This window comes from Vitis vinifera, chromosome 3 (genome assembly GCF_030704535.1).
Source record: "Vitis vinifera cultivar Pinot Noir 40024 chromosome 3, ASM3070453v1".
In the NCBI taxonomy this organism is placed as follows: domain Eukaryota; kingdom Viridiplantae; phylum Streptophyta; class Magnoliopsida; order Vitales; family Vitaceae; genus Vitis; species Vitis vinifera.
Genome location: NC_081807.1, coordinates 10,955,544 through 10,978,048, shown reverse-complemented (window position 1 = coordinate 10,978,048; position 22,505 = coordinate 10,955,544). Strand labels below are relative to the sequence as shown.

Here is a 22,505-nt window from a genome sequence, read left to right as displayed (position 1 = left end):
CGAAGTATTGAAAAAATAAATTAAGACATTGGATTTTTAAGAAATTACTTAAAGACTTAAGTTTTGAAAATGGGATTTAAAGTTTAGAATGAAGTAAATTCATGGAGACCAACATAAGTTAATTTATACAAAAGTTTTCACATATGGTGATTAGACATAATTAAAGAAGGGAAGGTGAAATATAAATTATTTTAAGTTTTGAAAGGGATATTCAACCTTAATAATTTGTCTTTTAATTGTCTTCAAGTTGAGCCAACTAAGTTGGTAGAAATAAAATAAGATAACAAATAAAAGGGGATGAATAAATTAATTAATTATGGATATTAGAGGTTTTAAAAAAAAATTATTTAGAATTTGGGCAGCCTAATGGGCTAACTTGATGTGGACATGGGCCACCTTAATGAGGGGGATTGACATAAGGCCCTTCATCAATACAAATGGGCCTGGGCTCCAACTTAAGCCCATACCCGCCACCATGGGCGAGCCCAAGGCTCTATCACCATCACAGCGTGGGCCTAGTGCTCTAACTTGAGCCCAAGACACCCATTGTCCATCACAACCCAAGGCATCCATTTCCATCTGGGCATCATCCTCAGATGAGGCCTCCACCATCAGCGACCTAGAGGAGAGGGAAGGGGTGGCAGCTTCGAGGGCAGCGCCGAGGCGGCGGAGATACATGGCTTTCGAGGCCACGACACCAGAAGATGGGCGTCTTCGCCGATGGCGCCGTCGACCACGCCGCGGAAGCAGTCGAAGAGGACGGCGCGCAGGCCGCCGTCAACGGCTTAGAGAGAGGCGCTTTGAACTAAGGCAGCGGCGCCGAACCCCAAAGGCGGCTCCGGCGAGGTTCGTGAGGAATGAAAGGCTGCTTAGCTGCTGCCCGTTCTCTAGCCACTGAAGAAGGCTCGCGCGCAGAGAGGTCTGAGTGATGGTGGGGGCGAGGATATAGAGAGAGAAGGTGGTGATGGAGAGAGGAAGGGTGGTGACATGCATGTACAGTCCCCATGTACGTGGAAGGGTGGACTTTGAGACTTTAGTAATGGCTTTGGAGGGGGCTTGGGTAGCCATGCATGTGTGGAAAATGGGTATGAATAAAATGGACGAGAATGGTGATGGGTTTTGCAAATGGTTTCATGGGTCAAGCTGGATATGGTGAGCATGGACGACGTTGAAAGTGATGGGTATGAGGATGAAAAGAAATGGAGTGCGGTGAGTGTGGTGACGTGCATGGGACTTTGTTTGCATGAGAATGGACGGATGACAAGTTGATGGGAGGAAAAGAAAAATCCACAAAAATATTTATTCAATCATCCAATCCAAAAGAAACATGCAGTCATTTACAGAAAAAAAGAATGTGAGCATAAAAAAGAACTAGAACAGGGCATTCCAGAATGACAAAACATGTTCCATTAAAACTCATGCCTGCGACCCTTAATGTCCACAGCAAGCAATAAAACCGTATCCATAGATCAGTAGAAAATGAAGCAAGGCATTAGCAAACGGACACATACCAGGTTCAAGATAAATTTACCTGAAAGTTCGGAACGCGACCTCCCTCTGCTCTTCCTTCTTTACTGGCAAGCTTTCTCTCCCAAAACCGCTTCACTCTCAGATCCTCTTCTCTATATATAACCGGAAAATGCCCTTCTCTCATTCTCGAAAATATCTCTCCCTTCCACAAACTCAATCCCCCCCTTTCTATTTCTTTCTGTTTCTATCTTCCTTGGCAAGCTATTACTTACTTTCCTGTTCATCCCATCAGCAAGTATGGGCTCCTCAACCACCTTCATGGCCGACCATCACGCCCCTTGCCGTGTGCATGCAGCTGGGATCCATGCATGGAGAGGGGTCCCCCACATCTTGAAAAATGAATGCCAAAAAACTTCCTCGGATGGTCCTAGCTAAATGGAAAAAAAACATTGGTCTTTTAAGGGGTTTACACAAACCTTTATTGAATTCAAGTTCAAGGTGTAGACCATAAAGCCAAGGTGACAACATACAGAAAAAAAAGGTCAAAAAGTCCAAAGCCTAAAGGGCTAATGCATGTAAGATTTCTCAAATGAGTGCACATAGACTAGTACAAAGAAAGAAACCATAATAGGTCTAAATCATGTATATATATATATATATATTAAGATACAAGATGTTCCACCTTATCTTCTAGAAGCTCCATATCCTTGGCTTGATCATCACCTTAGGTACCACTCTGATCTTTTGAACTTATCCGACTTAAAAGAAAATTTTATCAACACATAACCTCTTTGTTTTGTCATCATCAAAATTTGGATTTAGGAAGACTTGGGCTAATTAGGAGAAGAGATAGGAGAGTAGGTGGAAAAAGCATTTAGTTTTCTTTTCTTCAGCTCAAGAAAAAAATAAGCTTGGTCTCTAAAGCAAATAAAAAGACTATTCATGCAATTGGTTCATAATATCTATGGATGATTTAGATTTTTTTTTTTTTTACTTCAAGGAAATAAGTAGAACAAATGAGGAGAAGACAATGAGACATGTTGAATCCACCTCTCCCTATTGAGAAAAAACACTTAATATGCTTTCTTAACGTAAGAAGGAACTTCATCAATCAGACAACTTAAATAACATAATCTTTATATAATTAATTGGCTCCCTATTGGGAAGAAGTTCAAAAATTGCCTAAAGTACTAAGAGTACGTTTGACAGTGATTTTGAGAAGTGTTTCTAGCATTTTTAATACTTGAAAAATAAAAATTTTCAAATGTTAGAAAGACTAAAAACACTTCCTAGAATACTTCCAAATGCACTCTAATTGACTTAACCAATAGACTTTTAGAGGTTGACCAATGAAGTTTGATTAAAGGACACCATAATCACTAATGGACAGTGGTTGAGAAAAAAACACTACAGCTAGAGTTTTTTCATGACTCGTTATTATTAAATAAAGGAACAACTAATCACCAATAGGCAACGATAGAAGGTAAAAGTCTCTACAAGTAAACTTATTCCTTCATTTATGTAGACATTCTTTTGGGAAAATTATGTTTTGGTTTGCCCATCCCAAATTAATAAGATATTCAGAACCTAAGTTTTCATAACTAAAAGTATGTCATTGATGACAAAAAAAATTGTAATTTCATGCACTCTGGTGCGAGGTGTTATTTCATATCGAAATTGCCTTTCTCCTTCAGCCAACACTACGTCCACATCAGAAGATGATTCGTGCCTAGTTGGTGTATGTCCTATTGATTGGTGTTCAATCAACCGGTGTACTCTGATTTCGGTCCTCAGACGGGAGTAATCAACAAAATTTATAAACCTATTTCACCATATACTAGGGTAGCATTAGCTAGTATAGCATAGTGGTTCTAGGATTGTTCAGAGGGATGAGTTTTCAAATCACAACTGATATTAGTTCAAAAACTGAATTGGTGCTTTTTCTTTTCAAGGTTAGCTTTAAAAGAAAACATAAATATGTTTGAAAAGGTTGGTTTTTAGTGAAACAAAAAATAAAGTAATTGAAATTACTTACAAAGAAAAGTATTTCTTGGAGTTTTAGATCACTAAGCTCAAGTTCGTCATACAAAAAGAGAGATTTCGGTCACTTGGATCTTTTCCTCGCATTGGGGATTTAACATATAGTTATTTCCCGAACCGGCGTGGTATAGATGCTTCCCCTTAATGGGTTCAAACACTAAATCCCTGTCATTGAAACATCTTGCAATGGTTCATACCTCTCACCTAGTATTGGCCATTCAAGGTGATCCTTAACCTTGGATTACCCGTCAAAAGCTTGCAAGAGATAACTAATGGATGTTTCTTGGGAGTCCAAAAGCTTACCAAGTGTTGGCTATTCTAGATAATCCTACCTTTAAACCACCTTCCAGAGGCTCGTAAGAGATAAACTAGTGTATTTCAATGGACGGAGACCACTTGCCTTACCAAGTGTTGGCCCAGGTGATTTTAAGGAATTTTAAGTTAACTAAAAAGATAAAAACCATTAACGAGTCACACTTTCTCTTCATTAAAAACTGAAACAACGAAACTTCCACTTTTGCATTCGAAACCTTACCCAGCTTCCTTCACTCCAAGAAACAAAAATGCCTAGCCACTCATCCTCTAGGAAAACATCCTCAAAGTTTGATTTGCTAGAAATAAAAATAACAAGAAAACAAAATGAGAAGGTAAGGCAGAGCAGAGCTCTGTGTATTACTTTCTTGAAAAACTATACAAAGTGTTGTCCTCGAGAAAAATTCCCGAGCTCTCGTAAAAGAAAATTACAATAGATATTATATAGAGATGCTATTCACCCCTCCTGCTAACTTCCCAACCAAGAAAACCTATGATTGGTGGATTACAAGGAGAAAATAGGGATTTATACAAAAATATCTGAAGATAAAAAATCTAACAGAGTCGGTTGCAAATATTTGAGATTACACAGGTGGATTTCGCAAGTTCAAATGCAACTTGCAAAAATTTTGCAAGTTGAAATTATCCATTTCGCAAGTTGTGAAATTGTCCTTCAGATTGGTGCAGTTGTCTTCCAATGGCCATAACTTCTTTTTTTTTTCAGCTCCGATTTGTACACCGTTTGAAGCGTTGGACTCCTGACTTCCCGAGCTTCAAAAAGATATATAGTATGTATAAAATGGACTCCAAGAAGTGCTCTAAATGTGTCCTGCAGCTGCTCTCCTTGGTTCATGTTAGATTTCTCTCTCTGTTTTTCCTCCTTGCATTCTTGATTTGGCTTTGGCAAAGGGTTACGAAGCTCCAAATCTTAGTTTCTTCATGAATTTGAGCTTCAAATTGGTTTGCTATGAACTATACAAAGATCTCTCTCATTCTTGGATTGCTTTGGTGATGAAAAAGCTATCAAAAACACCAAAACTTAACACAATTTGTTTAGAAACAATTGCAAGGGTCCTTAACATGCCAATTGAGTTAAAAGGTAATAAATACTACTCAAAAGTGTTTAAAAGAGTGAATTACAAGCTATAAAATAGCACTTTTTGAGTAGCAATCGGAAGACCTAAAAAAACCAAAACAATTAAACAAAAAAGGAAAATATGAAAAGCCCTTTAGTTTTATTCTCACTATTAAGACATTGAGTTTTTTTTTATTTGGTATATAAGGCTTATTTGAGGTATAAAAAGGTTCAGTATCATTTTTTGTCTTAAAATGTTTTAATATAGTTTTTCAAAAGAAGCAGGGGCCACTCAAGTGGTTAATCCCACTTAAGTAGTATGAACCACTCAATCGGTCTAAGTCCACTCAAGCGGTCATGACAATCCTATTGAGTTTAGAAACATATTTTAAATGAGTTTCACCCAAACTGAAATTTGGAAACTTAAGATATCAAGAATCTATTGGCTTTTGCCTATATATACCTCTTTAATAACCCTTTGAGGGTTAGAGATTTTGGAAGATTGAAAATATATCATTAAGATACCTTTTATTCCTTAACAAAGATCTCTTTGAGGAGGAAGTCCATTTTGCCACATCATTCTTGATCTCTCATTCAAGGATCTTATTCTTTGAATCATGAGTTAAACACCTTAATCCCTTTGAAGTGGCCAAAGGATTTATTAGGGAGTAACAGGGAATTGTTGCATCGTGGACGTAGATCAAGTTGTACGTGTTGGAGAGTAAGTTTTTAGGGTAATGCGGTCAGGTAAATCTGTGTAACTTGATTTCAAATAGTGGATATAGATTTGAAGGTCTTAGATCTCATGGTTTTTTATCTCCACGATTTGTGGGGGTTTTCCATATAAAAATATTGTGCCTCATTGCATATCTTTTTATTATTGCTTATATTATGATTGATGATCTTGATAAACTTTTTGTTGATTGGTTAGTTGGTTATTGGGATTGTTGGGTTGGTTATTTTGAAGGTTATGATTGTTATACCTATAACCAATTATTGTTATCCCTAACTTAACTTAGGATATCCTTTGATTGATTGATTTGTTGAGATTATTATTGAGTTTGTTAGGGTAGTAATCATGGCGATTATCATTATCCCCAACATATCTCAATATTTATATATAAGATATTAACAATTATATTATCTTTATCCCTAACCAACTGTAGGGTATCTTGAAAAATTAAAAACCATATTTTTATATACCTAAAGATTCTAGGTATAACTATTTATTTATTTGAGACATCTCTGATATCTATTGGAGTAAGAAAAGTTTATTATAATTTACAAATATTGTTTTAAAATTTTCAAATCACCCATTTATTCTCTTCCCTTATGGTGTTCATTATTGGACTTTCAATCATTATTCAAGTGGTATTTAAGTAATACTCATTTTTCACTCACGTTAGCCTAACAAACAGAAGAGGCAACCTTCATTCTCTCTGATTTGGTGCACTGGTGATGACTCTGACCTGACTTTCTGAAAACCTGAAACCCAACGTATACACACTCTTTCTCTCTTGGGTTCTCTATTTGGTTACCTAGAAAATCAACGTGAAAATTTTCTTAAAGGTTTTTGTTTTGCTTTTTTGTTCTATTTGTTCCATTATTGAGGTTGAGATGTTTTTAGTTTTTCTACTACATTTGGGTCATTCATTTCATTTTCTAGGTTGTTTTCCCCTTTCCTGCTCCTTAAATTTCACTAGAATATTTATAAACTTTCTTGGCTTGTTTCGTTCTTGATTTGGTATGATTTTTACCATTCATCTTAACCTAGCAAACAAAGTCATTTCCATGAGTTACTAAGAAGTTGTCCTCTGGATGTGTAGTTACCTTCTAAACTGTTGTGGTTGTTATTGTAGTTAGACTTCTGATAGAGTAAACATCCCAAGATAGAGGATCCCCTGCCATGGAAAGTTTGTCTGTTCTAGACAATTTATATGGTAGGGATAGGAGGAGTCCTTTGGTGTAAGGAGTTTCATTAAGCCATGATTCCTATAATTCTTTAAGTACTCATGCCCACACAACCAATTTTCACCACATTAGCATGCCTCAACCAGTTATTAAAATTATTCCTAAAGATAGAGATTGGCAAGATGATAGGAGTTGAATGACTTTTAAAACCTATAGTTTTCTGATCACAACCTATAGTTTCTTCATAATTTTAAAACCTATATTTTCTGAGGACAACAATGGAACTTTGTACAAATGGAAAGCAAATAACACAAGTGATTAGTCTATCATCTAATGAACTCATGTTTTTGTTCAAGAATCACAAATTTTGCTTTAATTACTAGTGATAATGAGACCTTGAGATTTTACAAACTGCCTTTTTATCAATGATATCTGCCTCAACCCGGGCCTCAAATGATGATTTTTTTTTTTTTGGGAAAAGTATGTTTTGGGCTTTCTATCCGAAAATGATAGGATATTTAGTACCCAAGTTTTGCAAATTGGGGAAAAACATGCTACTATGAGAAAGGTTTTCAATTTTGGTGCACTCAATGGGAGTTAGATGGTTATAAATGAAAAGACCTCAATCTCATATATTCCCATCACTACCCATGGACCTATATGTTGCACATGTGATTCCTTGCACATACATGGTAAACCCAGTGCATAATTAGCCCCATTTTATTTTGAGTTCCATTTACACAAAAAAACATCTATTATCTATCCCAAATCTATTTATACCTTCTTTAATTAAAAAAACAACAAAAGTACTTTTTGAAACAAATTTGATACAAAATGAATGCATATTTCCTAAATTAATTTGTGGATTTCATGTTTAACTTAGGTTATGGTTTGTAATGTTAGAATAGAGAATGAAAAATGAGAAATCAATTGTATTTATGTTATTACATGTGTTTGGATTATTTTTTAAAAATAAGAATGAGAATAAAAAATTCATTGCTATCAAATCAAATTTCAGTCTCACTAGGATTTTGATTCCATTGATACCTTTTTTTTGTACATGATGTTGTAATTTATCTTAATTTCTATTTTATTTCCATTTATATTGTAGGTTTGAGAAACATATTAGTTGGCTAAAGCTAGCTGAGAATATTGTGGGGTTGAGAGAGTGGGGTTACAAATTCGAATTGCACCCAATTGACTGAGTTGTACAACAAATACAAGGACAAAGGTAGACGATTCTTGTCAAATACGTATTATCTTTGATATTTTTATGAAATTCTATTTGTTTATCTTTTGAGATGTGGTTGTGTGATACATCATTCACGGGAAATTTGTAGTTTTTGCTATTTTTTTTGGAGAAGTTGAGAAATTGTTGTAGAGCAATTTGTTTCTAATTTTCTTTTTCCTTATACACCGATGATGGGTTTTAATTTATATTTTTTTTGGGTTTATGTTGAGTGGTTGAGTATACGTTGGGATTTAGATGAAAATCTCATTCTTTATGATGGACATGATGGATTTTGATTTTTCCTTCCTTTATTTTCATGTGGAATTATGAGATACTAATACTGATGACTAATATTCATGTTTAGTATTTTATCTGTACTTGGTTAGCTGCCTTTTAGATATGAGGGAAGCTTGGGATGATGGTGACAATCTTTGATTAGTTTCCTATGTAGATTGCATTGCATATTTTGTGATGTAAGTTTTCTTGTTGAAGACCCTTGTGCTTTGCAACCCAGTCCTCTCATAGTTTTATCACATTGAGATAGTAAAGCTGGATATATTATTACCATTATGTTTTAATAGGTTAGTGAGTTGGTTCACCTAAGGTTATAACTTAGTGAACCTTAGTTACTATTAGTGAACCTTAGATACTACCTTAGTGAACCTCGAGTTACTACCCTTATGAACTTTAGGTACTTGAGACGTGAACCTTAGGTAGTTCCTTTGACATTATGTTTTAATATGCTAGTAAGTTTGTTCACCTTGGGTGCTTACTATACCTTAGGTACTAGCTTACTTAACCTTAGGTACTACTTTAGTGAACCTTAGGTGCTACCCTAGTGAACCTTAGGTGCTATCCTAGTGAACCTTGGGTGCTATCCTAGTGAACCTTGGGTACTACCTTGTGAATCTTAGAAACTTCATTTGTGAACATTAGGTAGTTCCTTTGTCAACCTTAGGTACTACATTTGTCAACCATAGGACCTATCTTTGGCATTCAATCAAGAAGGAATCCGTAGTTCCAAGATTAATTGAGATAGGTGTGGAACTTGTCTACTCATACACAATTTCTTTAATTACACTTAGAAATGAGCATGGTGTTATGTTTTATAGGGTATTCAGTTGGTTCACCTTAGGTACTAGGTTATTGAACATTAGGTACTACCTTAGGAAACCTTAGTACTACCATAATAAACATTGGCTTACAACCTTTGTGAACCTTAAGTAATTTATACGTAAACCTTAGGTAGTTTCTTTGGCATTATGTTTTAATATGTTAGTAAGTTTGTTTACTTTAGGTGCTTACTAAACCTTAGGCGTTAGCTTACTTAACCTTAGGTACTACCTTAGTGAACCTTATGTACTACCTTAGTGAACCTTAGGCACTACCTTAGTAAACCTTGGCTTACTACCTTTGTGAACCTTAGGTACTTCATACGTGAATCTTAAGTAGTTTCCTTGGTATTATGTTTTACTATATTAGTCAATTTGTTCACCTTAGGTGCTTGTTGAACCTTAGGTACTAGCTTACTTAACCTTAAGTACTATCTTAGTGAACCTTAGGTACTACTCTAGTGAACCTTGGATACTACCTTTGTGAACCTTTGAAACTTCATTTGTGAACCTTAGTTACATAATTTTTTAACATTAGGTAGTTCCTTTGTCAACCTTAGGTACTACATTTGTCAACCATATGATCGATAAGTGGCATTCAATCAGGATCGAACTTGTCTACTCATATAACTTCTTTAATTGTACTTTGAACTGAGCATGACATTATGTTTTATTAGGGTAGTTAGATGGTTCACCTTAGGTATAGAGGTTACTGAACCTCTTAGATACTATCTTAATCAAACTTAGGTACAAGCTTAGTGAACCTTAGGTACCATCTTAGCGAATTTTAGGTTACTACTTTTGTGAACCTTAAATACTTTATACATGAACCTTAGGTAGTTCATTTGGTATTGTGTTTTAATAGGTTAGTTAGTTAGTTCACCTTAGGTACTAGGTTAGTGAACCTTATGTACAACCTTAGTGAACCTTAGGTACTACCGTAATGAACTTTATGTACTACCTTAGTGAATGTTAGGTACTTCCTTTGTCAACCTTAGGTACTTCATTTTTCAACCCTAGGTATTACCTTTGTCAACCATAGGACCTTACTTTCTCAACCATATATACTACATTTTCTATTCAATTAGGATGAAATCTATAATTTGAAGATCAACTAAAATAAGTGTGGAACTTTTGTACTCCTAAGCTATGTTTTCCATTGCATTTAGATATGAGCATGACATTCTTATTTTATAGCGTAGTCTCTTTTGAACCTTATGTACTACCTATTTCAACCTTAAGTACTACTTTTGTGAACCTATGTACTACATTTTCCTTATGTGGTTGAACCTTTTTGTTATTTTTTCCACTTTGATTGCATGCTTGGCATCCCATGTTTTAAAATATTTTCATCATCATTATCATTATCCTAATATGTGGTATACATGTGTGAATTATATACATTTTGTACAATTGTAGTTCACAAAGACAATTTCATGTTAGGAACATGTATGGAATGTAACCGAATGCTCACAGGTATAGAATTATGTAAACTATATGACTTATTTTCTTCTTCGTCCGTCACATAAGTGTCTTAAACTTCATTTCAACAGACTATATGCATGGAATAACAAGTTTTTTTATTTTTTTTATTTTTTTAAATAGGTATTTTAATTTTATATCCAACTTCTAATTACGAAATTTTTTATTTTTATTATTTCTATAAGTATGCTATAATGTAAACCTTTCTCACTCAAATGAAGCATTGTTCATTTCAACCTGCCTTATCAGTATGATGACACCCTATCCTCATTGGTATCCTTGTGTAACCATGAGACTAATTGACAATTACAAGTTTAGTAAGTGAATCATGTCACTACTACAAAAATTGAAATTAATGACGCTTTATTTTATGACGCTTTCTAAAAGCGTCATTATTGAGGGTATACAATGACGCTTATAAGAAGTGTCATAGTTGTATTATTTATCTTGATACTTATTATAAGTGTCATTATTTGATGTCATCTTTTTCCTTATAACTGTGTATATAATGACGCTTATAAGAAGCGTCATAGTTTTATTATTTACCTTGACACTTATTATAAGCATCATTATTTGATGGGTATGTAATGACGTTCTGAGAAGTGTCATAGTTGTATTGACTTTTAAAATTTTTGTTTTTAAGTTAACTTATACAAATTTTGATATTAGAATTTTATTCTATAAATTAATTATGGTAAATTGACATTAATATTAATGACATAAAGTTGCTACATTAAGGTTTTTTTTAAAAAAATTTGGATATAAATAAAATAAAATCCTAATAAATTATTTTTTTATTGTTTGATATTAATTTTTTTATAGTTTGTATCAATACAATCTATTTTCATAAACTATTTTTCATTTTTATTAAATTAGAAATTATCTTATATTTCATTTAAAAATAATTTGTTAATTTATTTGTGGACCACAAAAAATTGGCCTATTTTGAGCACTTGTTCGAGCCTTGGGCCACATTTATTGGGTTTAACCCTTTTATTTGAGAAGGTTTTATAGTTAATGAATATAAATTTGAAATTATTTAACTAAAATGAAATAAATTAATATTTAAATTAATTTAATGATGATTAGACTCACAATAAAACTAAATGCAATAAGAATATTTATAAAAACTTTCTAATATTTATGGGAATTAAGCTCATTCTATTAAATTAGTTTTTTTTAAAAAAAATATCAATATTCAAATTAAACCAACATCAACCTAAAATATCAAATAATTAAACAATATAAATTCATTATGAGTTCAATATATAAAAATTATTATTGGAAGATGAAATAAAGAATACTATTTTAATTTATTGAAAAAGGACATGTATGGTATTTTAGAATTTGTTATAAAGTCTCCCTTGAAAACCCTAACCCTAACTTTTGGAAGACAAGAAAGAAGGGCTGCCACCGTTTTTAGTGAGAAAGAAGAGAAGAGAGAAAAATGCAAGTTTTTCTCATCATGCCCAGATTTCATCAAAGGTTTGATCTCACTTCGTCCGTGGTCCGATCGAGCTGAAATTTGGAGGAGAGTTTCGTGACTCATTTATCTTCAATCTGAACGGTGAAGATCGGATTTGGAGTTTCGGAAAGTCATTAGAAAGAAAGAGGAGAAGAGAGAAAAACGTAGGTTTTTCTCATCATGCCCAGATTTCATCAAATGTCCGATCCCGCTTCGTCCGTGGTCCGATCGAGTTGAAATTTGAAGGAGAGGTTCATGGCTCATGTATCTTCAATATGAACGGTGGAGATCGGATTTGGAGTTTCGGACAGTCATTAGAGAGAAAGAGGAGAAGAGAGAAAAACGTAGGTTTTTCTCATCATGCCCAGATTTCATCAAATGTCCGATCCCGCTTCGTCCGTGGTCCGATCGAGTTGAAATTTGAAGGAGAGGTTCGTGGCTCATGTATCTTCAATATGAACGGTGAAGATTGGATTTGGAGTTTCGGAAAGTCATTAGAGGGAAAGAGGAGAAGAGAGAAAAACAGTGGTTTTTTACATCATGCCCAGATTTCATCAAACGTCCGATGCCGCTTTTTTCATGGTCCGATTGAGCTGAAATTTGGAGGAGAGGTTTATAAGTCATTAATCTTAAATTTGAAAGGTGAAGATCGGAATTAGAGTTTTGGAAAGTCATCTTTCAGCAAAAAAAAAACCTTTATTTTATCAAAGATGGCGCTTCCTGAAAGTGTCATTGTTGCCTAAGACATACAATGACAGAGGCGAAAAGAACGCTTTAGAGAAGCGTCATCTGTTACCTTTCTTGACGCTTAAAAAACGTCATTGTTTCCCATTTTTCTTGTAGTGTGTGACACAATCTTCTATTGGCATTGGGTACATCTTTTTGCAATCTTCACAGTTACTATCTTCTTTAACGTTAAGGTGCTACCTTTTCAAACATGATATCTTATCTTTTTTATACTTAGGTACGACCTTCGCTCGTTTGTGCCTATCATGGAGTTGGTGCCTCTTATGGTATAACTATGCTATTGAATCCCCATGTTCAGCTAATCATGTCTACATTGATGTTCATATTATGTCATAAAAATCTTATTTGCTGTTAACGTTTGCATTAGTGTGTAACCTTTGTCCTGTTCAATTAATTTCCTATTTTCTATTTTAGTACTTATGTAGATGATATAATTTATTCAATTCATTAATTTCTTAAGAAATGATGAATACATCATATTAGAGAATGCATATTAGTTGAAATGTGACGAATTTACATGAAATATCAATTATTATGCATGTTGTTGAAGTAATTATAGCTTGGTAGTGTCATGAATCTTCATTGTTTAACCTTTTCAATAGTATTGTCATGAAGGTACTATTGCTTGTTATCAACATTAATGTTTAATTCTTAATTTTTAACTAGTTTGTTTGTCTTTCTCCACTTCCATTTACTTAGTTGCATTGCACTCATTGCACACATAGTATTGAAAAGAGTAATCATTATTTTGTTTCAATCTTTATTATAGGAAGCTATTCTATTTATTGCAATTTTGCAGTGCTAGTCTACAAAAGTGGCAACCCTCAATTATTGTAACTTAACACAGTTATGTGCAATTTGGTCACTTAATGTGGTGTGCTTAAGGTTGTTAAGGGAAATCCTAACTGTTTCAGTGTTGTCCCATCTAAAGGTGTACCATTGGAATCATATGCTCTTTTCAATAAAATATTTACCTAACAAAACATGGATTTTGTATGTAAATTAACTGACCTAATAACCTGATTGTAATTGTTTTAATCATCAATAAGTACCTCATTAAACATACTCATGTTAATGTTATTTGAATGCATCAAATTAAAATAAAAGCAAAAAATTACCATGTGGTCAATCTTATTGTGGCATGTCATGTGAATGTAGAATTTGCCGCATTTGAATTGCGATTACAACATCGTATGAACATATAATGGCATAAGAATGATGTTTTCCCACGATACAACCTTATGCTATTGTCAATTTCACTTAACTTAATCACTTTCATTATTTTTATCAAACTTTTAGTATCTGATTTGCACTCTGGTACTGTGAATACTTGAGCTACTTTGTTTGGGTTCATACTTTTTCCATGTTCTGATGTAGTACAGAACAACTCTTTCTGCATGGAATATCTATTTCTTTGAATGGTCATTCTATTGTTCTCTTCATGAATGTAGTTCAAGGCCTGACATAATTGAATTGTTCCATTCCTATCCATTGTTCTCATGCGACGATGTTGTATAGGTGCCCTAGGAACTTGAAGATCATTGATAAGGATATCACCTTCATTGACATGATGCTCCCTCTCAACTGTCATTGTTTGTACAATCTTGTTGTTGCAACAGTCACATGGTGTCATCGGGTAGTAAAATTCATCTTCCAAAGCCCAATAACACCCAGTGCACTCGAACACATCTCATAGACTATAATTTTACCAAAAGAGTGTCTCGTGTATGGAGACAAGCTTCTAACTTACACTTGTTTAAGATTGAAGATATATATAACCATACGTATGCATACACATGAAGATCATGTTTGTTAGCACATTTTAATTTCAATTGAAGTGACAACACATGGCATGATGAGACAATACATTTAGGCTCATTAAGTGTCATGGCTAAACTACTAAACTCCTCTACTTCATGCGACCATTGCTAAATGATACAAGTTTATCTTTCACTTTTGAATTCAGCAAACATTACTGCACTAGCAACTTCATTGGATGTGACAATTCAAAGAATAGGTGATTTGATGACTCACAAAGTACATGGGCCAATGCATTCCATTTTCTAAATTGATAGGCCAATACGCTACAACTTGTATGTATTGTAAAATAATGAATGGAGCTTTTTAGGTAAGGTCATTCATAATGTACATTTGTCGTACATGGGTGTTGGGAACCCTAGATTTTTAGACCCTCTATTTTGTCCCATTGACACATGTCTTGATTAAGTACTCTTTTAGTATTCCACAGTAGTTCTTGATGACCCATTGCAACTCATATAGCTTACCTATTTGAGCCATTCTGGATACTAGGTGCACTTTTATGACATTTTGCTTAGACATATCTAACCATTAGGCACACTTGGCCTGTCTAAGTGCACCTAGTCTGCTTAGGTTTACCCCAACACCCTTAAGTCATTTGCATGGCTGATGTAGCTTGCATGGTTTACGTAACTTGCATGTTTTCTTTATGAATATGTGTTGCGTACTTATATTTATTTATTTATTCATTTTCTTATCTACTTATATATATATAGTCATTGTATATTTTTGTTATTATTACTTTTATCATTATTATTATTTTATTGTTATTATTATTATTATTATTATTATTGTTATTATTATTATTATTATTATTACTATTACTATTATATTATTATTTTTATTTTCTTCTTTTTTATTTTATTTTCATTTTTTCCAAAAATACTTATTTATTTATTTTATTTACTTATTTATTTAGGTAAAAAATGATTCTTGAAAAAAAAAAATTGGTGGGGAAATGGAAATGGACGATGGGAAGGAGAGGTCAGGAGATTACGAGAAAAGATTCTTAAGGTTTTTAGGATGAGAAGACATTTTTGGGGGGACTTTTAGGAGATTTAGGGATTTTTTTTTCGGTGGGTAAATGAACACCATTGAAAAGATGCACATTCTAGATTTTAGGATGAGAAATATTTAGATTTTTTTTTAAAGGAGGTCTTGACAACCATGCATAACCTTTGAGATAGAGAACTCCACGCACGCATTGGGGGAGTAGAACACACCATTTTAATATCTATTTCTTTGACTTATAATTGATTTTCATTTAGAAAGAGCTTACACTTTGATTGGTTAAGTTTAATTTGCAAAGAACTATTAGGTAAGTTCTCTAAAATTAGAATGTTTACTTATATGGTTAAATTATTACTTAAAAATATTTTTTTTGTATTTCATTGTGACAATTTTACCTATATTAAATAAAAATCTTTACTTTGATTTCCTTATGATTTTCATTTTCAAAAAATTTCATAGTTAAACTCTTGGGAAACTTGTGTTTCAGGGCCCTTATTTATAAAATATATGGTATTCAGACCTCAAGTTTATGAAATATGGGAAGCAATCATTAATGTGCAAAATAATATGAGAATTGTGCACACTGTGTTGAATCAATTTTATCTGTCCAAATTACCCTCTGATGTCTGTTACATCAACAACCAAATAGCCTCCACGTCATACTTAAATAAATAAAAAAATTGTGAAACTTATCAATTGCATAAAAAACACCTGACTCGACAAAGAACTGAAATTTTCCTTTCCTTCGTCATCTCAAAGTTTGAGAACATTTCTCTCCTTCGTCTTCATGTCCGCAACCAGTCAAAGCGGAGACCGTGTTAAAATTTGCAAAATTTCACACATTTCAGAGAAGAAACCGTAAATCGAAAACCTCAATTTGCATTTTTCTTTGTTGTGCACGTTCTAAAGAAGAAAATGAAGCACTTCATCGTAACAATGTCCAGTTAAAAAGAGGGCTTGAGGAAGCAACACTATGATTCAAATTTTGGTTCAAGAGAGTGAACTCGAACGAAAACGCCAAGTGTGAAATATTGGCTTCGTGAAGAAGAAATCTCCTCTTCATCTAATTGGGTTTCATTTTGTTCTAACCCCCACCGAAAATCTTAAGGTAATTAATTTTCTTTTAGTGTTGTTTATTTTTTTATTATTTTATTTTATTTTTTAATGAAGAACATTAGTGATTGTGGAGTGGTTGTTGGACTCTAAAATTTGTGTGCAGTGGTTAGACGATAGCTTCACACGTAGGTTGATTTTGGACAACATGATTACAAGCTTAATCCCTGTCTTTTTTAGTATTTAGACATTAGGGTATTTAGAAATGTGAATTTTTCACCAAGGGTAACTTCCATGATGAGTTACAATGGTTATTGTTAGATAGAATAAAGAAAATATGATACTATTTTGTAATAAATTTTGTTGTGGCATTAATGTCGTGAAATATGAATCTGATAATGCTTGAGTAACACTATAAGGTAATATTTGTAAAGGTAGATGATTACTACCAAAAAGTGCTATTTTGTAGACCTAATTATAATGGTTTTAAGCACCTTTGAGTAGTAATCATATTCATTTAATTCAATTAATTCATTAAGGTCCTTAGTAATTGGTTTTAACCATTTTGTGGCAAGTTTACATGTTTTTATCAGCTTATGAATCAATTCAAGCATGCCAAATGATGGAGGAGCTACTTGGACAAGTTATGGCAAAGCTTTTGGAAGCTCAAATTCATGAAGAACCAAGCTTTGGAGCTACATAGCCCTTTTCCAAAGTCGTTCAAAGTATGCAAAGTGAAGCAAAGAGGAAAAGCAAGCAAAGAGGAAAACAGAGGACAGCAGCTGCAGTCTTCTTTCGCACTTTTGGAGCACTTCCCGAAGTCCATTTTTTACATACTATATACCATTTCAAAGCTCTGGAAGTCAAGAATCCAACGCTTCAAACCGTGCACGATTTGGAGTTGAAATGAGGAAGATATGGCCTTCGGAAGCCAACTGCTCCAGGTTATGCGAAATTCGCATAACATTCGCATAACACCTTCAAAATTCGCATAACCCATGCGTGTTGCGAATTTTGCTCTGTTTTTGCCGACTCCACTTTAGATATTTTCCTTTGTATTTTGTGATGTAATTTCCTTTCTTATCCTTGTAACTAACCAATCACAAGCTTTTGCTTTTGTAAAGACTATATAAGGGGTGGAAATCACCTCTTGGAGAATATAGAATATAGAATATAGAATACATATTACGTTTGACACTTAGAGAAATATACAGAGCTCTCCCGTTTCTATTTTCTTAGTAGCCAAACAGCCTCTAAGGGCTTTTCCTCAGAGGATGATTGGCTAAAACTTTTAGTTTCTCAAAGTATGGATGTTATGTGATGGCTTGGATGCAATCCCATGGAAATTTCTCGCACCCGGAAGGTAAGGTAGATGTTTTTCATTAAAGGTTCATTAATGCAAAGTTTGGTTTTTATTTCCTTTGGACAACTTCCAACGGCCAATACTTGATAAGCTTTTGGATTTCTATCCATTAGTTATCTCCTACGAGCTATTGGAAGGTGAGGTTTTCAATTCCAAGTTTTGTATTAATCCGTTAGAACCAATTTCAATGGCCATTGAAAGGTGAGTTTATCACTTGGAATGACTTTGAGTTGCCAATATTTGGTAAGCTTTTGGCTTTAGACCATTAGTTATCTCTTACGAGTCATTCAAAGGAAGTCTAAGGTGAATAACCATTGATGAAATTCACTACCATCTGTTTTGCCATTTTAAAGGATTAAAACTTGATTTGCTAAATCCATACCGGTTCGGGAAGCAAGCATCACCATAGTTGCAACCCCAACGCGAGGAGCCTATCCTGAGATTTCCAATTTGCATAAGAGCCAGAGCATAGCTATCCTATCTTTGAGAAACTTGTTTTTACACCATTTCATTTTAGTCTTTAATGTTATCTTAGATTAGTTTAAATCTTTCTAAAACATTTACATCTTCTTTTAAAGCTAACATCCATAAGAAAATCACCCATTTTCCTAATTTGAATATCACTTGTGTTTGCGAAAACCCTTCCCAGTGAACGATCCTAGAACCACTATGCTATAGTAGCTTGGCTACTTTAGTAATAGTATTTAAGGTATAAATTTTGTTGATACGCCTTTAAAGTTAAGCTACCATGAGTCGAATCAGTAGAATAGAGAATGAGAATGGGGAAGTAATGGCATTTTCCATTCATTAATTTGTTTAGATTGTTTTTTAATATGAGAAAATGAATGAGAATATGAATGATGTATTCATTTTGATGCGAACCTACTCTCAACCCTACTAGAATTTTGATTCCTTTCTTCTATATAATATTATGATTCAACTTCATTTCCATTCCAATTCCCGTATGTCAAACACATCCTACTGCTCTACGTTAAGTCATGAGGCTATCTATGGTCTTATACCTTAGAACACCTTGGCTTGTAACCTTTGTGAACCTTTGTAACTTGCTTGGGCATAATGTTTTGCAATTTTAGTGAGTTTGTTCACCTTAGGTGCTTGCTCTAAGCATTACTTGACTGAACCTTAGGTACTACCTTAGTAACCCTTAGATACTATCATAATGAACCTTAGGTACTACCTTAATGTACCTTATGTACTACCTTAATGTCTTATACATATTACCATTGTGAAACCTATAAGCCTACCTTAGCACACCTTGGGTACTACATTTGTGAACCAACTGTAGTTACTTTGTCAATACTACGTATTACCCATGTTCAATCATAGGATGTATCTTTTGCATTTAATTCCATCCTAGTTTTAAGATGAATCAAGAAATGAGTAGATAATACACAATTTCCTTAATTGAGCATGCCATTGTTATGTTGTAATGGCATAGGTGAACATTTGACCTTAGGCAAATGGTAGATTGGCCATGTGGCTACTTTAATGTACCTAAGATAGTACGTAAAAGTACCTACAGTACTACCCTACTGCAGCTTGGGGACTACCTATGTGAACCTTAGGTATTACCTTAATGGAGCTTGGGTAGTTGGTTTGTGAACCTTGGGTACTTACTTTATCAATCCTAAATAGGAGCTTCCTCGAGCATATGACCTATTTTTGGCATTGAATTCCATCCTAATTTGATAATTATTTGCTATATGACGAACTTCTCAACTTAGTACCCAATTTCCTGAATAGTATATGGCATTATTATGTTCTAAAATGATTTATAGAATGTTCTCCTTAGGTACTACCCTAATGCACTTTAGGTACCATCATCATGTACTTTACCTATGGAACTTAATGCATCATGGTTACTATCCTACTACTCCTTAGGTCCATTTGGTTGCTCCCCTTAATGCATGTTGGATAAATGTTCCACTTTTGTATTGAAGACACATTTCATAAAAACTACATGCTAGATCGGAGCATGGCATTATTATGTTATAATTGGTTAGTCAATTGGTACCTTATGTAATCATAATAGTGTGAAGGTACTACCTGAATGTCCATTGGTACTACCTTAACGTACCCTAGGTACTACCTTAACGTACCTACGGTACTACCTTAACGTACCTACGGTACTACCTTAACGTACCTACGGTGCTACCTTAATGCCCTTTAGATACTATCTTAATGTCCCTTAGGTATTACCTCAATGTACCACATTGTCTTCACATTTGGGAACCTTAACGATGCACTCGAGCAAAACTTGGCTACTAGCTTTGTAAACACTCTGTAGTTACTTTGTGAATCCTAGGTACTTCCATGGTCAATCATAGGATGTATCTTTGTCGTTCAATTTCATCCTAGTTTGATAAAGAACCAAGCCATTTGGCTGAAAATGACAGTTTCTTTAACTGAGCATGGCATTGTTATGTTGTAATAGGTTAGGCATCCCATTCACCTTAGTTAAGGTATTACCATAATGTGGCTAAGGTACTACCTTAATGTGGCTAAGGTACTACCTTAATGTGGCTAAGGTACTACCTTAATGTGCCTAAGGTACTACCTTAGTGAACCTTAGGAGTACTACTTTACTGCAACTTAGGCATTACCATTGTGAACCTTAGTTATTACTTTAATGGAGCTTAGGTAGTGGGTTATAAATTTTCATTTGCATAACCTATTTATTATATTTACCCTATTTTCTCGAAAGCCTTAATTTTTTGAAGAGATTAGGTAAAACAAACACATAAGAAATATGCTTTGGTAACAAAATTTTCAGGTGAGATTAAATAAAATAATGGATATGTTATAGCTTTTGATTAATGTTGATTCTTGGGCCTGGGCTTATATGTGGCATATTGTCAAATGAAAACATTGAAAAGGTAAATGCGTTAGACCCATATTTTTAAATATCCTATGTGGACTTTATCGTAAATAATATATCAATCAATATGACAGTGATAGGATAATTTGTTAAGGTATTATGGAGACACTTTTTGACATAATTTATGAAATGTAGGTGATGCAATCGGTGATGGAGAAAACAATCAAGCAGGAGTTTGAAGTGAAAGCGAAGGACGTTGTCAATGACGATGCATATACAGGTGGAACTTACAAGCTGGGTGGAAACGGTTGGGAAGAGAAAGTGTTGAAAGGTATTTCAGTTGAAGAAGTATGCAAAATGCAATTCGCTTGCATAGACGAGGCTGAAACATTTTACGACATGTTAGCAAAACTAACCGGATTTAGTATTCGAAAAGATGATTTGAAGCGAGACAAGAATGGAGATATAATATCTCGAAAGTGGGTGTGTTCCAAAGAAGGGCATCGAGCGACAAAGTTTTTTGAGAATGACAACCGACAGCGTGAGCCACAATCGTTGACTAGAGTTGGATGTGAAGCTGCAGTTCGTATAGGCTTGAATAGAAAATATGGAAAGTGGATTGTAAAGGAATTTATAGGAGAACATAATCATAATTTGGTCGATCCTATTAGCAGACAATTCCTTCGCTCTCATCGAACAGTAAGTAATCCAGATAAGGCACAAGTTGATATTTTGCATCAAGTAGGTGTTAAAACCACACAAATTATAAACTATATGGTCAAACAATCAGGGGGACATGAGCACGTCGGTTTCACACAAAAAGATATATGCAATCACATTGATGCAATGCGTAGAAGTGAAATTAAAGACGGTGATGCAGAAGCGGCATTGGCTTATTTGTATGGAAAGGCAGAAATGGATTCTTCATTTTTTTATAAATTCAACATTAATGAAGAAAGTCGACTAGCAAATTCGTTTTGGGCTGATTCAACTGCTCGAATGGATTATACGTGTTTTGGAGATGTCCTAGCATTTGACACAACCTATAGGACAAATGCCTATAAAAAGCCTCTAGTAGTGTTGGTCGGTGTTAATCATCACCACCAAACTGTTGTATTTGGTTGTGCGTTATTGATAGATGAAAGTGTTGGGACATATGAATGGGTGTTGGAGACATTTCTTGATGCAATGATGAATAAGAAACTCATATCTGTTGTAACCGATGGGGATAAAGCTATGCGTAAGGCAATTTAAAAAGTATTACCCGATACGTGTCATCGATTGTGTTCATGGCATTTGCAACGAAATGCATTCACGAATGTGCATATTAAGGACTTCTCAAGCATCTTTGCAAGGTGCATGTTCATGCGTGGGAATGAAGAAGAATTTGAAAAGGTTTAGCATGAAATGGTTGCAAATTTGGGAGTTAATGAGAATCGTTGGGTGACCGAGATATATGGGAAACGTAAAAGATAGGCAGAGGCGTATTTATGTGGAAATTTCTTTGGAGGGATGAGAACCACACAAAGGTGTGAGAGTATGAATGCATATCTAAATAGATTCTTAAAAATTCGCT

The 22,505-nt window shown here is 34.2% G+C and overlaps 1 protein-coding gene across 1 annotated transcript; it reads left to right on the top strand.

Moving 5' to 3' along the window:
• Window positions 1-676: 676 nt before the first annotated feature.
• Window positions 677-22,183, top strand: LOC104878866 (protein FAR1-RELATED SEQUENCE 5). Its single transcript, XM_010649755.1, has 3 exons — window positions 677-850; window positions 1,144-1,209; window positions 21,125-22,183. Exons 1-3 carry the CDS (start codon window positions 677-679, stop codon window positions 22,181-22,183), a joined length of 1,299 nt encoding a protein of 432 aa, XP_010648057.1.
• The last annotated feature ends 322 nt before the right edge of the window (window positions 22,184-22,505 follow it).